Source organism: Lacerta agilis, chromosome 1 (assembly GCF_009819535.1).
Source record: "Lacerta agilis isolate rLacAgi1 chromosome 1, rLacAgi1.pri, whole genome shotgun sequence".
NCBI lineage: Eukaryota > Metazoa > Chordata > Lepidosauria > Squamata > Lacertidae > Lacerta > Lacerta agilis.
Window position 1 is genome coordinate 101,037,116 of NC_046312.1, and position 16,550 is coordinate 101,053,665.

The 16,550-nt window shown below is 38.7% G+C and overlaps 2 protein-coding genes across 54 annotated transcripts in view; one reads left to right on the forward strand and one right to left on the reverse strand.

Moving 5' to 3' along the window:
• RIF1 (replication timing regulatory factor 1) overlaps positions 1–932 on the forward strand; it is a 37,752-nt gene extending 36,820 nt beyond the window's left edge. For all 4 annotated transcript variants that reach the window (XM_033164588.1, XM_033164604.1, XM_033164596.1 and 1 more), the window contains one exon: positions 268–932. In XM_033164588.1, the coding sequence (XP_033020479.1) occupies positions 268–491 (224 nt within the window). In that variant the 3' untranslated portion in view covers positions 492–932. The remainder of the gene's footprint in view (positions 1–267) is intronic.
• A 2,441-nt stretch (positions 933–3,373) lies between these two features.
• NEB (nebulin) overlaps positions 3,374–16,550 on the reverse strand; it is a 158,039-nt gene continuing 144,862 nt past the window's right edge. For 18 of the 50 annotated variants that reach the window (XM_033164634.1, XM_033164977.1, XM_033164985.1 and 15 more), the window contains 14 exons: positions 16,104–16,196; positions 15,621–15,713; positions 13,407–13,499; positions 12,822–12,914; positions 12,304–12,396; positions 11,809–11,901; positions 10,640–10,732; positions 10,223–10,315; positions 7,532–7,639; positions 6,683–6,866; positions 5,846–5,938; positions 5,520–5,669; positions 4,553–4,662; positions 3,374–4,154 (listed from right to left, as the gene is read on the reverse strand). In XM_033164634.1, coding sequence (XP_033020525.1) covers positions 3,981–4,154; positions 4,553–4,662; positions 5,520–5,669; positions 5,846–5,938; positions 6,683–6,866; positions 7,532–7,639; positions 10,223–10,315; positions 10,640–10,732; positions 11,809–11,901; positions 12,304–12,396; positions 12,822–12,914; positions 13,407–13,499; positions 15,621–15,713; positions 16,104–16,196 — 1,563 coding nt within the window. In that variant the 3' untranslated portion in view covers positions 3,374–3,980. The remainder of the gene's footprint in view (positions 4,155–4,552; positions 4,663–5,519; positions 5,670–5,845; positions 5,939–6,682; positions 6,867–7,531; positions 7,640–10,222; positions 10,316–10,639; positions 10,733–11,808; positions 11,902–12,303; positions 12,397–12,821; positions 12,915–13,406; positions 13,500–15,620; positions 15,714–16,103; positions 16,197–16,550) is intronic. The other 32 variants (XM_033164953.1, XM_033164909.1, XM_033164869.1 and 29 more) reach the window with 21 other exon arrangements.

The following is a 16,550-nucleotide window of genomic DNA, read 5'->3' on the forward strand; positions in this document are numbered from 1 at the left end:
ACATAGAGACAATCGAGAAAAAATAACTCAAAAACTTCAATAGTACTAATGATAAGTAGTATACAAGAAGACAAAAACAAATGGGAAAACAGAAAAGACCCAACCTGGACTTAAATGCTTAAACCTGTACAGAAAGGTACGATTTCTCTTTTATGCTGTATCTTCCTTTCCCATTTCACTAAATGACCCACAGCAACGCATGGCTGCGTCAGCTAGTTTGATTCTAAATAGGAAATCTCTGTATATGTTAACTTTCTTTCTTCCTAGACTTGAGCGAGCCAGTTTCCTCCACTGCAGATGAGCAGTCAGCTACAGACCTTTTTGCCCAGATTGATATACTTGCTCCACAGTTTACTTCTGAAAATCTTCTCAACTATTCAGGGAGTGAACTCTTTGAAATGCAAGAGAAGCTATATAGCATGGCAAACTGTATTATGAAAAACCTGCAGGCTCGTTGGAAGTCACCTACCCGGGAAGAAAGCACGGTTTAATCATCTGTACTTAGCTCTCAGAAGAGAAGACTTCATAGTGAGACATTTTTGTTTCTAAAATCCCATTATTTTTATTTGAGCTGAACACTTAAAAACATCCCAGAAGAATAAGAGAGATCTTCGTCACTCAAGGCAGGTATGGCATCAGTCTGCATATCTTAAAAAGTAAGTTTGGTACATTCACTATTCAAGTGTTTTTATTGCTGTTGTGCAAATCAACTTGCTGAGTATTCTAACTCTATTTTTGAATGCAGATTTATATTTTATTCCTTTATTTAAAAACAACAACAAAAGTTCACTATGCGGAATGAAACTTGAGATGCTGAGTGATTTACCAAAAGTGATGCAAACTTTTCTGCTGCTGGTGTTTTGGAAAACAGTGGCTCTATAGTCTGTCTTCATATTAAGATGTACTGTACTTAATTAGTGCTTCAAAAAAAAGTATTTCCAAACAATTTTTCTACCATTTCACAGTTCTATTTTTGCATGCACTTATTATGCAAAAAGGAGAAAAAAGTATATCGGTAAGAAATTCTGATGCAGTATTTTCAGGATCAAATCTTATGTGCTACAGAATTTTTATATTTATCAGAGCTATACTTGTCCCACTCCCTGAGTCATGTCAATTAGACATAAATAACTGTACATTATGTGTAGATAGTATCAATTCTAGACATTGTTAATTATGATGAGATTTGTTGTCAAAACATTGGATGGGAAAAATTGTGTTTGTATAAAGCACACTGTTTGCCGTTCTGCACAGAGGTAACAATGGGATCAGTTTCACTTATTGGAAATAAATATATATGTATATATGAATAAAATAATGAACTCTTTTATTTAGAATTGTATTTTGAGTAGAACTTGGTTTTAATTGTGTCATGATTTAATGGATCTGCCAGTTCCTTTTTCATCTTTCTAAAGCTATTGAAATGGGCTTTGAAAAGGGAATTTAAGTAGAGCTTGGAGAGATACCCTCTTCCCACTTGAGGTCTTGCATGGTCCTGTTATTTAGTCTTTTAGTCCTTGCCCTTCATTGGGCTAGTTTCAGGTTACCTAGTGTCCTGGCCTCTTCATGCTATTTTGCTGGCTGGGGTTGATGGGAATTGGGCCTAAAACTCCTGGAGAGCATCATGTTGCAGGAGGGCACTCTAATTAACATATATTTCAAAGAAAAATGTTATTATGTCTACCCAGAACTTTTCAGTTTGGTATGTGGGTATGGATTGTACAACATCATGATATGATTTAAGGAAATGTACAGATGTGGGTGGCACTGTGGTCTAAACCACTGAGCCTAGGGCTTGCCAATTGGAAGGTCGGTGGTTCGAATCCCCACGACGGGGTGAGCTCCCGTTGTCGATCCCAGCTCCTGCCAACCTAGCAGTTTGAAAGCACGTCAAAGTGCAAGTAGATAAATAGGTACCGCTCCGGTGGGAAGGTAAATGGCGTTTCCATGCGCTGCTCTGGATTCGCCAGAAGCGGCTTAGCCACACGACCCGGAAAAACTCTGCGGACAAATGCGACTGGACTTAACTGTCAGGGTCCTTCACCTTTACCTTTACCAATACTTTATTCTGACTGAATTCAGTGCTGAGCTTTCAGATATTTATGAGGTTAGTATGTATCGCTATTAGCATTTAGTCACTCTCTCATGCTGGCAGTGAGCTACACCCAAAATTAGCCTGTTTCCCCCCAAAATCTGTATTAGATACAAACAGGTTTCAAGCTGAGCTGATAATTGGTGGCAATTGAGTCTTTGTTTGTTGTATATTTGCATATGAAAGAGGTCTGAAGGGAAAATGTTTTGTTGCAGTAAGCGATTTCTTTTGTGTGGGTTTTTTTTAGGTTTTTATTGCTTAGTGTAATTGGTTTTAGTATTTAACTTGTGTCTGTAAGTTGCTTTGAGTCATTTGTTAGTGTTTTACTCAGAAAAATATTAATGATTAAAGAGAATTCTTTCTACTAAGATACAAAATCAAGGAAACTTTGTAGTAGCTCAGAGTTTTTAGTGTAATGAATTCCATTGATTGTCGCGTCCCATCTGTATAGACACAGATAAAGAAAAGAGAGAATGTGTTGCAGAAGAGGCAGGTTATGTACTATGTTGGTAGAGCTGGTAGGGGCTTTGTTGAACTTCCAAGGGATAGGAAATGGCTTGATATGGAGTCACAGTGTGCTGTGGGTCATATTTCACTCCCACCCTTCTGTGGTGGCTACTCTTACCTTGCAGCTGCATTTCTCAGATTTCTTCAGGTGAAAGATGCTCTTCTTTAGCAGTGTAACTTGTCTCATCCCAGGAGGAGGTGCCAAACCATTCATCACCACAGTTGTGAGAGACACTGCCAAGGTATGTTAGCCCTAAGGTGTTTGGGGATCCTACAGCAGGCTTCTGGCTCTTCGGAGGAGGGTGTGTGTGTGTTAGTAAATATTTTCCCCTTCACTGTGTGATAAGCACCTTGGTGGGACCCTGGTGTGTTGCAGGGCTGGGGCTAATGCAGCTTGTTCCTCCCGCTGGCGTACTGAAGGAGGAATGAGTTGCATCAGCTCCAGTGCCTTCACCCTGCAGTACATTGTGTGTGAAACCACCATTGCACTCTGATCGTCATACATTGCCCAGGCCTAGTTGAGCCTGACAGACAACACATTTGCAAGACACACATCAGTTGATGAATGGTGTCAATTAAGGTTCCTTTCCTCTCGACATCAGATAAATAGTAAGTCTGTTGGCTACAGGGAAGAACTGGGAGGAGCTAGCAGCATTTGTGCCTATCCATGGTTCTGGATTTCCTCTGCACACATCCAAGAAGCAACATTTGGAATTGAGCATCCAGTGTTCTATTCCCCCCCCCTTACCTCCAGCATTAAATTAAGCACATAACTACATTTGCAGAGCTGTGAAATTTATTAGTCACCAGTTGGAGAGGGAGTCACAGTACCAGGACCAAAGAACACTCAGATGAATAAAGCATGCATCAGCGTTCTGTAAGCAGACAAGAGGAGGGGGCTTTCCCACAGTTTGGCTGGCTTGAGAGGTTTGAGGTGTTAGCTTTACATAATTGCTTACTTGAAACAAAAATAAATACATTTGGCTATTTTTATAATATCACAGGAGAACACAACATCTCTTGATGATAAAAGCATTAAAACCAACACAGATTAGATGTTTCATTAAAAAATAAGATTAGTGTGGACTTAGAGGTTGAAAATACAGTGAAACTGAGCGCCAAACAATTCTCTTTTAGATAATGTTTGAATACACAAGTCCATTTAATCAAGGTAGTGATGAAGGCTGCCAGGTTGGTATTTCCCACTGGTTTTGTGATGACTAGAATGTTTGCTGTGTAAAAGGCAATTCAAATGCATATATCAACGGGAAAATAAGGCACCTGAGAAAGTGTTTAAGGATTATAGTGGGCAGCCATTTTGTGAGATGTCTTTTTATTTACCTTGTCAAAATGTCTCATGGAATATTGCATCCATTTTGGCTTAAACAGCTTCTACATAGTTAGCTGGAAGCATGCCTGTTTTGCCTGTTCTTTGCACAGTCCCATACATCCAGCCTTCATCAATGGCCTGGACGTTGACGATTGCATCACCATCTTTGAAGGAGACTTCATCAGCATCTGCTGCAGTATAGTCATACATGGCACGATAGGTCTTCTGTGGTGGTCAAAAGAAAAATAAATGCTGTTAGATTACTACCATACATGCAGTATGTTGGGATAAACACTGAACTCTTATGATCATAGTGATAGAAATGCTGGTCATTAAAAAAACAATTTTTTTATTGTGAGTTGCTTTGAGCTCAGCTTTGTTGTTATAAAAGATATATATATATAAATATAAATATTAAATCAAATAATCTTTTAGAGGAAGAAAAGGAGTGTTTAGAAATAAGACTAATTTTTCTCTTCCATCAGTAAACGTACATTCAAGATAACAGTGCTGACCATTTTAGACATGTAGATTTTTCTCCCCAATGCAACACAGTGACACAATTCGGCAACATATTTCTTTGTACTTGTTACTCTTGCCATATGATAATTTATTTTCCTTACCCCTGCAGTAGATGGATGAGAGGGGATGGAAGATACTGTTGTCTGCTGGGTAGCAACAGAAGATGACCGTTGTTGTGGCAGCTCTACAGTTTTTGCGTGTTTGTAGTCCACTGGAAAGGGAAATGAAAAAATTGAATAACGAGAAACCATCTGGAAGCTTTGATTCTCTTTAATAATTTCGCTGTGTTTTAATAAAACTTAAATGGGGATTGGTTGCATTTTATGAGGGAATGGTGACAGCGGATGTAAATCAGCAAAGATGATGTGGCTGTGTCATTTTAGATTAATAGTTCTACTTTTAAAAAAAAGCAAGAATACTGGTGTACAGAACAGTATTGTACCAGTGTGCTAACTCTTCCCCCCCCCCCCCCCGCTTGTCCAACACTTGCTATTTTCTGCCCAGAAAAAATAGCACAAAAGGACTTAGAACTATTATCTGAAAGACAAATAAAGCTCTTTAGGACAAAGTGTCTCCCTGCTATCTCTAATAAGTATATAGCAGCTTGCATTGAACTCAGCTACCACATTTTTTGGCAATTCTGATTTATTAGTGCTGCCTGCCCATTACAATCACACTACCCAAATTCACCTGAGTTGTGAAACATGCCTGACACTCTTGACTGCCAAATTACTGCATCATTTATTGCCTGGCTACCTCCACACCATGCTCCTGTATGATCAGATTTGCAAGAAGCCCCAACTTAATAAATTTTCAAATTTGTAGTTATGTCACTTGGGGAAGAGGGACAGAATTTTTTCCTGCAAAGCCTTTGTCGTTGGTCCTTATGAATCATATGGAAAAGTAACCATAACAGACCTTCTTAATGTTTTTTTGTTTTTAGAATTTGTTATTATTAAAAAGCAAGGCTTTGAACCTAGCCTGCCTCCCCCACCGCCTTGAAGTAGCAGCACACAAAACCTGAAAAGTAATCCCTGCAAGATGAGTGCAGTCTTGAGTCCTTTGTACCTGCTGTAGTTGTGGTAAAGAAGCCTCCATTGCTGTAATAGGACATGTGCTGATCGGCAGCCTCTGAATGCTCAGATTTTTCATCTCCAGCACTGAGGCTCAGTGCACTGGCAGAGCGGGATTGCTCTCGGCTACGTCGCTGGGCTTGAACTAGGGAAGAAAGATGAAGAAATTTACAGTGATGTCTTGAGGAGGAGCCTACTTGGTCAAAGGCAAAATCAAAATGGAAGGTTACATTGTGGAGTGTTTAAAGCATTAAAACTGTAGGATAAATGCTTGTATCCTTCCACGGCTATTTGCATAATGTTACAGGATGCAAAACATACCAGTAATCAAGTGTAAGCTTCTAGATTGAATGTTGTCTTCTGCTGGGTCATAGTCAAAGACTGATCCAGGATTAGTACGCCACACACGAAGATCTGCAGAAGACAGGTGGGTGAGGTATTTTAATTTTATCCTTCGCCTCTGACTTCAAAGGTATAACAAAACAAAACATTTGCAGAATCCAACAGGTCTTAAAATGGAATCCACACAGCAAAAAATTAGTTTAGGAAATGCTTTGTAACTCACAGCTGAAATGTGACTTGACCAGAATGCTTAATGAATGGGGAAGAATGTTTTTCTTTTACATTTTAACAATGTTGACCCACCAACAACAACAACAAAAGTTGCAACATTAGGGAAGAGCCCTTAGCACAGTTGTCGAATGTATCATTTGCATGTACATTCTCCAGTATCTGGTAGGTAGGATGTGTGCCTGGTGCACCACTGATAGCAGGAGGTGACCAGCCCCACATGGAGTGCAAATAAAATGCGGCCTTAAATGGTACAGATAAGTGGTTGGAGTAGATGATAGTAGGCCAAATGGACCACCTCGGTATAAGGCACTTTCTCATGAATTAGTATGTGTTGTCCTCGAAAATATGCAAGGTAAGGAAGAAGTGAATTTTCCAAGCAGATTTGGTCAACTGGGAACAATTACAAGCATAGGATTCAGGACTGATGTAGTCAGTATCAATTTAACAAAGCAGAGGGGTATGTGTGTTTGATTGTTTATGGTGTGAAATCACATCACTATAATTTTCTACATATATTGTCAACTATGTGACCATTATGTAAAGTTCACTTACAGAAGGAAAAACCAAAGCATAAAATCAGAGTACCTGTATTCAATTCTTGATCTTGATCTATCCGTTTTCGCTCCATTTCCACAACTCGTCTCTGAATGCCCCTGTAGTTAATATCACTGAAATCCTGCATGTTCTTCTTGACACGTTCTGTTATGGGGTCAGTAACTACAGGTGTGAAGCTGCCTTTGCTCTTTTCAAAGTCTTCATGGTATTTCACCTGGAATTTTCAAGATAAGACATGGGTAACTGGAATGGACATGCCATTAATTGTAGAAGGCAAGCAGAAATATAAATTCCTTAACTAGTTCAGAAGTACAAGTAAACTTCACTGTGTTCACCAGATATGTCCATTTCTTGCAGTTTCTGTGACAGCAAACCTGATCTCTGTGTTCAAGGGCTGGGTGATATTTGGTTTTCAACATCGTGATATGTCACCAGCTAAACATCACGATACACAATGTCTGAAATAAGGATGGTGGCTTCATGGTTTTCCCTGCATTGTGATTTTTGCTGGTGCCTACTCTTGTGATTCGCTGTCACCTGCAGGAGGCAGGGGAGAGCTGAGCCAGCAGAGTTAACAGGCTGCGGGAATCAAGAGAAGCATTGGCTTCAGATTCCCCCCCCCCCCACGTTTATTTTTGCAAAGCATGTGCGCACACAGCATGATTTGCAATATATTGCCAGGTTGAAAATTATGATACTGATATAATATGGGCTTCAAAGCAGTTTTTGGAGAATATATCAACCAGCCCCACTCTGCATTTGCCTTTTAATTTAATTTGTGCCTGGAACAGTTTCATCTTAAGGCATACTGAGCACTGCTAAATAAATCACCATGGCTGGTTTTACTTGTGCAGCCAGTTTCTTGGCTGCAATACTTACTGTGGAAATGTGTCGCTGCGTCTCCCGAACACGTCTCATTTCAGGGGTATCCAGGACAAAGGCCGCTTTACCTTGTACTTGTTTCCGGAAACTATCAGAGTAGAGGACCTAACAAAATGAGAAGATGTGAATAAACGTGTCCCAGCCAGTGAGAGCAGATTTTAAGAGAGGTTTTATGTAGACGTAAGAAATGAAGCATGAATGAAGACGTGCCAAAGGCAGATGCAAACAGGGTGTGATCACTATTGATGGGCTCATCACAAGATTATGCAATGGGTTATTTTTACTAACTATAAATTGTGTGCCTTTAGGAGGTTAATGGCTAATGTAAGAGCATTACCTTATTGATTTACATAGTTTCCAAACCCACCCCAAGAACTGTAGGTGAAGCATAATACTCAAAAGAATGGCAATAAAATAACAGAACATAGAAAGCTACCTTAAATCAGGTCGCATTATTTGTCTCTCCAGCCTAGTATTGCCTGCTCTGACTTGCAGCAACTCAAGGGTCTCAAGCAAAGGAAATGTTTCACAGCACCTGCTATCTCCTCCTTTTAAACAAAGGAGGCCAGCACTTACACCTGGGACCTTCTACATTTGAAGCATGTACTCTTAGCCTACCACTGACCCAGAGTCAGTCCTAAAATAAAACGTTAACTAAGTGAGAAATACTCTGTCACTCGAAAGCAACCCAAGTTTAATGATGCAAGCCTTCATTCCAGGGTATTATTTTATAGCACTTCTAGAAAATGCTCAGGCTGAAGACTTCCACAGTCCCATGGCAGCAATCAAGAGACCTCTATGTGCCCTTATTGTGGCAACTCAAAGCACAGATGACCTGTGCTCATTAAAGAATATAAGAAAAGGGTTTTGGGCTCTTCCCAGCACCCTGAATTGTGTCTAGAAAGAAACAAAGGGACACAACAGATCATAAAGCACAAGAATGGGCTCTAGGTTTCCTCCCATCAAGCGTCTCTACTTCCATTACATTGATCACCAGCAGAAGTTGTTAAAAAGTAACCAAGGACAGCCCCGTGTGGAGTGCATGGTAGCAATCCAACCAACAGTTGCATAGACAACAATGACTCTTGGAACGTTACAGCTAAATTTCACCAGAAATGTATGGAGGTGGCCTCCCCAAACAATCCCCAGAAAATGAGTGGGTAGTGATGTCAAGAGTCTATCTTTTCCATGCACCCTACCTTTTGCTTGGTCATATCAGCAGTTGCTTATATAGAAAAACATATATAATCTGATTAGAAATAGTATCAGTTTGTCCATTCTTCAGAGCCCTCCTGGCTTTCCAAACAGATTCATTCTCTGTATTCAAAATGCAACTCCCCAACTATTCCCCAAACAAACAAACAACCTGATTTTTTTTCCTGTCTGAGACACAGCAGTAGATCATACGAATTAAAATGCTATCAACTGCTATTTCCCAGGCTGGATTCTAGATTGATCTAAATGTAAAATATAACGTTTAATGGCAGTTTCCCTTTGCCAGTGGCTCGCTGCTTTGCAGCGCCCTCTGGTGTCACATTTTAATAACACATTTCTAACATTTTAAGCAAGTGTAGATCTATCCCCAGTTGTCCCTCCTACATATATAGGCTCTTGAGCAGGAGATGGTTGGCCGGGGGGGGGGGACTTAACGGCCCTAAATGGACCCTGGGAGATGGAAGAAAAGCAATGGTTAGTGCTGCTGTGTCCAGCTTTATTTCCCATAGAACTTAAGCATCAATTAACTTAAATAGATTGTACCAATACCACCCCCCCCAAAAAAAAACCACCCATGTAAGATTCTGCCACCCTATGCTGATTTTCTCTATAACCATTTATTTGGCTAGATCCTGCAAAACCAGCTTGCAAGTGCTGCCATCAATTAAGTACTAATGGACACGCAGTAATAAAGGTCCTTTAGCCTTCAGTGCAAATATTTATATGAGAAAGGGACAAGAAAGCAAGCTATAATTTTGACCACCTCTTGGTCATGCTAATTGTGTCGACTCTGATGCTGTCCTTGTTGAACTGGCTCAGCAATTGGCTCTCTCTTTGTAAATCTTGTTGTGACAACATTTAAGATTGAAGTAGGCTTCTCGGATCAGTTAAGTACAAAAGGGAAAACTTGTATGCAGTATGCAAATAAGAGTCCCCCCTTTCCTTTGAATTCATTTGGTACCTGCCTCTGGGTTTTGTATGATGAATACATCTCTGAAGCGAGCTGGTACACAGAATATATTGAGCACATGCCAATTTAATCAAGCTTCTGCTCTCTGTAGGCCTGGGACCAAAGCATTTGCTACGCCCCTCCCCCTGAGATAGGACCTTTGTATTTATGTAGACTATCGGCTGTTTTAAAGAAAGATTAAAAAAACACAGAACAAACACCATTTCATTTGGTTAAAAACATCAGTAAACACATGATGTTACAAAATGTTTAAGAGACCATTCAACTGTTATTTGAGGTCAGTGGTTGCTTAGAAATCCTTAAACTATATTACAATGTAAATTCTACATAACTAGGAATAAGAAACGATTAGAAACATGGTGACATTTTTAGTATTTTAAATGTCAGAATAAAGTTATTATTATTAGTTGGGTAAAGTGTTTAAATTGAGTAGGGAAAGTATTATACTTTTTAAGGTGTTAAAAAGAAGTTATATTTGAGGGTGTTTTCCTCCTGAAAAATACCGAGCTAATGTTTTCTTGATTGCGTTTAGCTCTCTCCATCTCTGGAGTGATAGATGTCGGGGTTCCTTTTCCCATGCTTTCTTTGTACAACACCTACAGCATACAAGAAAGTGTCCAGAAATAAAAGAATTAGATTATTGTTGATGAACCATTGTGTTAAGTTGTGTTACTGTTTAATCATCATCACTGCATAGGTGGGTAAAGAATTCAAGAAACAAAGTGGTTAAAAAGTTATTGGATAAAGCAAAAAGCAAAAAAGGGGGGAAAGGAAAACAAGTATTTAAAAAAAACAATTAAAAGGAGTGTTTTCTTTAGGAATATGAAAATGGATAAGATTGAGATAAAATCACTGATGCAGGACAAGGTTATATCTGATGTTACTTTTTAAAAAAAATTTTTTTTAAAAAAATTCAATACCAAGCTAACGTTTTCTTGATTGCGTTTGACTCTTTCCATCTCTGGAGTGATAGGTGCTGGGGTTGCTTGCCCCAAGTTTTCTTTATACAAAACCTAAAGATTGTAAAAAGTATCTAAAAATCACAAAAATATAATGCGAATAAAACTATTGTTTAAAGGAAAAGTATAATAACTGGGGCGGCACTTCAAAAGTAGGCATTTTGCAAAAGCAATTAAAGGTTATAATAAAAAAACTATAAAGACACCAGTGTAAAAAGTCACATAATAGAAACTGATCTGTCCTGGTACAAGTGAAAGGCAAAATCCAAGGAGAAGAATGTACAACAGTGAATTAAGCAGGTAAAATAATTAAAAGAGGAATGTATTATTTTGAGAGGATTCTATCCAGTAGGCAACATCCATCGCTTCGTATAATAGCTGTGCCCAGGGAAGTCATCACATATAAACTCATGGTCCAGTTTCTTGTCCTAGTTTTAACTACCAAATTACAAAGTATCTTGTGTCTCTCATTAGCTACCTGAGGCTTTTGTTTTTTGTTTTTTGTCCAGTGTGCTGTTGGAAGACCGCTGGGGCAGCATGTTTTTCACATTGGTGTTGGTTGTTCAATTACTGACTTTTGAGTCCTAACTCATGAATACTGAGCCCTCTGAATGCTTAATTCTATGGAGATTTATATTGATAGGGTGGGAAAGCTTCTTTTAAAAGACCTTTTTCTGTGCCAATTTGGAAAGTAACAACATCAAGCACGTTGTTCCTGCCTAAGCGTGATTTCCTATGACATCTTATGAAACCACCAGTTCATAAGCATATGGGATGTTAAATCAAAATAATTTTGCAATTGTAGTATTATTATTTTTCTCATTATTACACATTCATTTATCAAGAAATTTGTTATGTGGACCAGAAATCATATGGTCTAACAGTGTCTGGATAGAGTCCTATAGTCACCACTGCAAGGTTATATAAAAAAAAAACTCTTATGGTCAGATTATTAAATACCAAATATCAGATTTATGGTACATATTTTATGAGTAAAATATAAGTATTTTAAATAAATAGGAGTATCTTACTTAAGGGAGAAAGTATAGTTTTAGTTACTAGAGGGGAAACAATTCCCACAGCTTGTTAGGATGTTATTTAAAATATGTATTTTTGTTTTTAAAATGTACCGAGCTAATGTACTCTTGATTGCGCTTGGCTCTTTCCATCTCAGGAGTGACAGGTGTCTGAGTCCCTTTCCCCAGTCCCTCTTTGTACAAAACCTACAGGATACAAAACAGTATCCAGAAATCATATCATGGCAGACCGCAAACAAAGATTATTGGCTCGTAATGTTAATTGGATCATGCCAGCTTTCCAGGAAAGCTGGCTGGCTGTTGATTTCTGTGTCACCTGGAAGAGACACCCATCAATCAACACCCATAAAGGGAAAGAATCTAGTAGGATGAGAAAGTTGGAAAGGTACAAATACAAACCAAACGTGAAAGTAAGCCAACTCCTAGTACTTCTATGTTAAAGCTTAGGTTGCAAAGAGAGTTCAGAAGATAGGGTGATTATGCCAAGAGGTGAGACTGGGTGCTATATTTGATTAGGAAGCATGGATCTTTATAACACATCTAATGTTATGGTAAACCATTCTGGTCAATTTGTTTTCCTTTGAATACCGAGCTAATGTTTTGTTGATTGCGCTTGACTCTCTCCATCTCAGGAGTGACAGGCGTCGGGGTACCTTTCCCCAGTTCCTCTTTGTACAAAACCTATGGGATACAAAAGTATCCAGAAATCATAAGGTGCCATTGACTGCATATCAAGATTAATAGTTTGTAAATGTTAACACTGGGATCACACTGGCTTCCAGTAAAGCTAGCCATTGATTTTAGTGTCATCTGAAAGAGAGGAGCCATGTCAGAAAACAATCTAGTAGGATGAGGAGGTTGGAAAGGTAGAAAATAAAGACGGAAATCCTATGTTTGCTGGAAAATAAAAAGGAGTAAGTCCTGGTAGTAGTGAGTTAAAACTTGGGTCACAGAGGGAGTTTGAAGGGGAGAATTCGTATGCTAAGAGGTAAATAGGAACTTGTTTTGTTTTGTTTTGTTAGAAAGCATAGATCATTAACACATCTGAAGTTATTTTTTAGAATCCAGATCTTTGTGGGATGTTTTGCTTGTCTTCTTTTGAATACCGAGCTAATATGTTCTTGATTGCGTTTGACTCTCTCCATCTCAGGAGTGACAGGGGTCGGAGTTGCTTTCCCTACGTTTTCTTTGTACAACACCTGTAGGACAGAAGAGCAGCCAAATAAACCAGCAATAAATGAATTGCCACGTTTTTGTTATTGAAGCATGAGGGGTAGAGTTCCGATCTGGTTGTGATTTATTTTGCAGGGTGTTTTGGGTTACAGTTTTAAAACAATGCATATAAGAACTTATTTATGTCTCTGGAAAACAAGGGCAAAGTATTGTTTTAATACATGATCATGCTTTTGAATAATGGGCATTTTTTGCATCTATGTATAATATGCATAGAATGCAAAACAACTGATGCAGGAAAGACAACAGATTGCTCTCTTTTGGGAGGGAGGAATGTGAGTGTAAGACATTGAAAGGAAGAGAAGGGTTAAAAAGTCTCAAGATGTGACATCCTGCAGTGGAAAATAAAAAGACAGGGAGTATGTAACTCCATCTGCAGGAGGAAGCTAGAATAGAGAGCAGGGGTGAGTTAATCATATTACAAAACAGAATTAAAATGACTATTTTCCCAGAAGTACCGAGCTAATGATTTCTTGGTTGTGTTTGACTCTCTCAATCTCTGGCGTGACAGGAGTTGAGATTCCTGCCCCTAGGCTTTCTTTGTATAGCACCTGCATGATGACAAAGGGGAATGCAGAAATAAATAAAAAATAAGGAAGGAAAACAACAATTAATTTTGATCTGCAAACAAGGGGGGGGGAATACGGTCTTAGATCTCCTGGGTATGAGCCTGTAGGTGAGGGCTTGTCCACATGCCCCATTTCCACAATATATTTCCTGTGGTTTCATGCTTCCCCCCCCATCCTGTTACATATCAAACATGGGTACATTCAGTGTGTATGAATCTAGCCAAATTTACGTACTTTTAAGTTCCATTGGTTTTAGTAGGAGGGATTCAGTGGGTTTAATGCTACTACTGACGGTGGTGGGACTTAGAAATGCTTAATTGGTGGATTGTACCCAAGGAACTCATTGGGATACCATGGCGGAAAGTTTTGATTGTTGGACTGAGGATGAATAGTTAAGCTTTGATTTACACTGGGAGTTTTGTAGTGTTACTTCTTGCAGATCTCCACTTTCTAAAGTGTGTGTGCCACATCACAGTGGGGCAGGCTAGGGATTCATAATAGGATGTGTCTGGCCATTTCTTACAGCGAGCCATGTTGGTGAGGTCAGCCGGTGGTTGTGGATAAGGTTTCTCTTCACCTTGGCAAAATAATGCAAGGGAAGGCAGGGGAGAAGCAAAGAAACCACTGAGAAAGATATCACAATGTATGGATTTCCCAGGCAGAAATATAGTGCAACAGCAAGCTTAGACCGATTCAATGGTGAATATTTGAGTATAAATATTATTTCATAAGATGCAGATTATTCCATTGCCTTATTCTGGAAGGAATGCAACAATGGTAGCTGCAGAATGATTTTTCTAGTGCATTTTTGGCTGAAAATGTGTCGCACTACTTGTTCAACCCAACTGGAGAAAGACCATATACTTTTTACAATGTCACACAGAAACAAACAGTGACTTAAAAAAAAATCAAATTCAAGAAGGTCAAAACAGAGAAAGAGATAGGGTTGGGACAGTGAGAAGAGCAGGTAATAATATCCAAAATTATTGATTTTTTGTGTGTGTGTGTGCCAAAAAAGAAGGCAGTGGGGAAATGACAATCAGTAGTAGTTGCCAACAAGGTGCCCTGCATTGGTGTTCAAGCCCCATTAGCCCTAGCCAGCACAGCCTAGAATCAGGAATGATGGGAATTGGAGACCAAACAGCGGCTGGAGGGCACGTTGAAGATGATAACCCCCCCGGAAGTCAGTTGCATGTATGGAAACAGAACAAACCTGGAACAAAGATTTAAAAGTTAGTTTTTAAAGGGTTGAAATGGAACTTTCATATTTGAACGACCAAGCTGCAGTTTTCTTTAATGCATGCAACCTCTCTTGTTTCCGAGGTAAGGTGAGTTGGTTTTCCTGTTCTTAATTCTTCCAGCACTGTGCAGACGGATGCTGTTGGGAGGTTAAGGAGCAGGTGTATTGCACCCATTCATTGCGCTCCCCGTGTCTGAGGTCCATCCCTATGCCCTAGGGGTGCTTGGAAAATTAAGATATTGGTGAATTCTGATACAGTATGACGTGAGTCGCAGATTAATAGAACTTTCATATTTCACACTTTTCCAAATTCTGCACAACAGTTCTCAACATATTTTAAAAAATATGTATTTTGGGACTGGATATGTTTAGAAATGTGTACATTGTGGAAAAAAATACATTTTTCTTAATTAGAATTTTCTTGCAGGATTGATTAAAAAAATATTAATGTGGAATTGGGATAGGATTAATATTTAAATCTGGTTGGAATGCATAAAGCAAAAATGGCCTTGTTCAGTATGGTTTCTGTTCTTGCTCACAATGAGCTGGGAGCAAATTCAGCATCATTCAGGGGCTCGAAAGGAAATACTGTGTTTCCCCAAAAATAAGACACTGTCTTATATTTTTTTTCCCTCAAGAAAACACACCGTGGCTTATTTTCGGGGTATGGCTTATATTACGCAAATCATAGAAATTCTGCTACATCTTATTTTATGGGTATGTCTTATTTTCGGGAAAACACGGTAATAGGCTGAGCTCACTGAAATCATATCGAGATAGCTATGTTATAGAAGGGGTTAAGGTTCAAGATGGTTAATTATATTTGGGAATGAAGTTAAAGCTCATTTTAGCGACAAAAATACCGAGCTAAAGTTTTCTTGATTGCGTTTGATTCTTTCCATCTCTGGAGTAATAGGTGTTGGAGTTCCAGTCCCTAAATTCTCTTTGTACAACACCTGTGTGACAAAGAAGTGTCAAAAACAAAAATAAAATTTTTATCTCAAGATACACCATCAGCAAAGATAGCACAATCCAATTTTCTGTTTTGTCTTATGGTTGTTTAAAACATAGGCCAGAAAAAAAATCAAAAAATAAAAATCACATAGAGAAAGAAATGCTATACAGTATATTTTGACCTTAAATGCTTCCTATCATGCAGGAAGTTGCAATCTGTGACCAAGTTTATTCAAATGCATTAATATTTTTCCACCTAGAATGACAAACTCAGGCTATAAAAAGGGGAGGAAATTGTCAGAGGGTGCTAAAATCAAGTTTAATTATGCAAAACATGAAAGGTTAATCTTATTTGGGAATGGTGTTATAGGGCATTTTTGTGACAAAAATACCAAGCTAAAGTTTTCTTGATTGCGTTTGACTCTCTCCATCTCTGGAGTAATAGGTGTTGGGGTTCCAGTCCCTAAATGCTCTTTGTACAACACCTGTGGGACAAAGAAGTGTCAAAAACAAAAATGAAAATTAAGGGGCACATCGTAAGATACACCATCAGCAAAGAGAATGCAATCCAGTTTTCTGGTTTGCTTTATGAAGTTTAAAAAACAGATCACAAAAAAAAACAAAAAATGCACACAGAGAAAAATACTGCATATTTTAACTTAAAACACTTCCTATCATGGGTTAAATTACAATTTGTGACTGAGTTTAGACAGCTGCATTATTATTTCCACACCCTAAAACTACCCGTTTTGTTTTGAAAGACTACAATAGCATAAATAACATTTTATTACTCTATTTTTAAGAGTGGGGTTAAGGTTTTATTCTAAGTTTGCACTGCA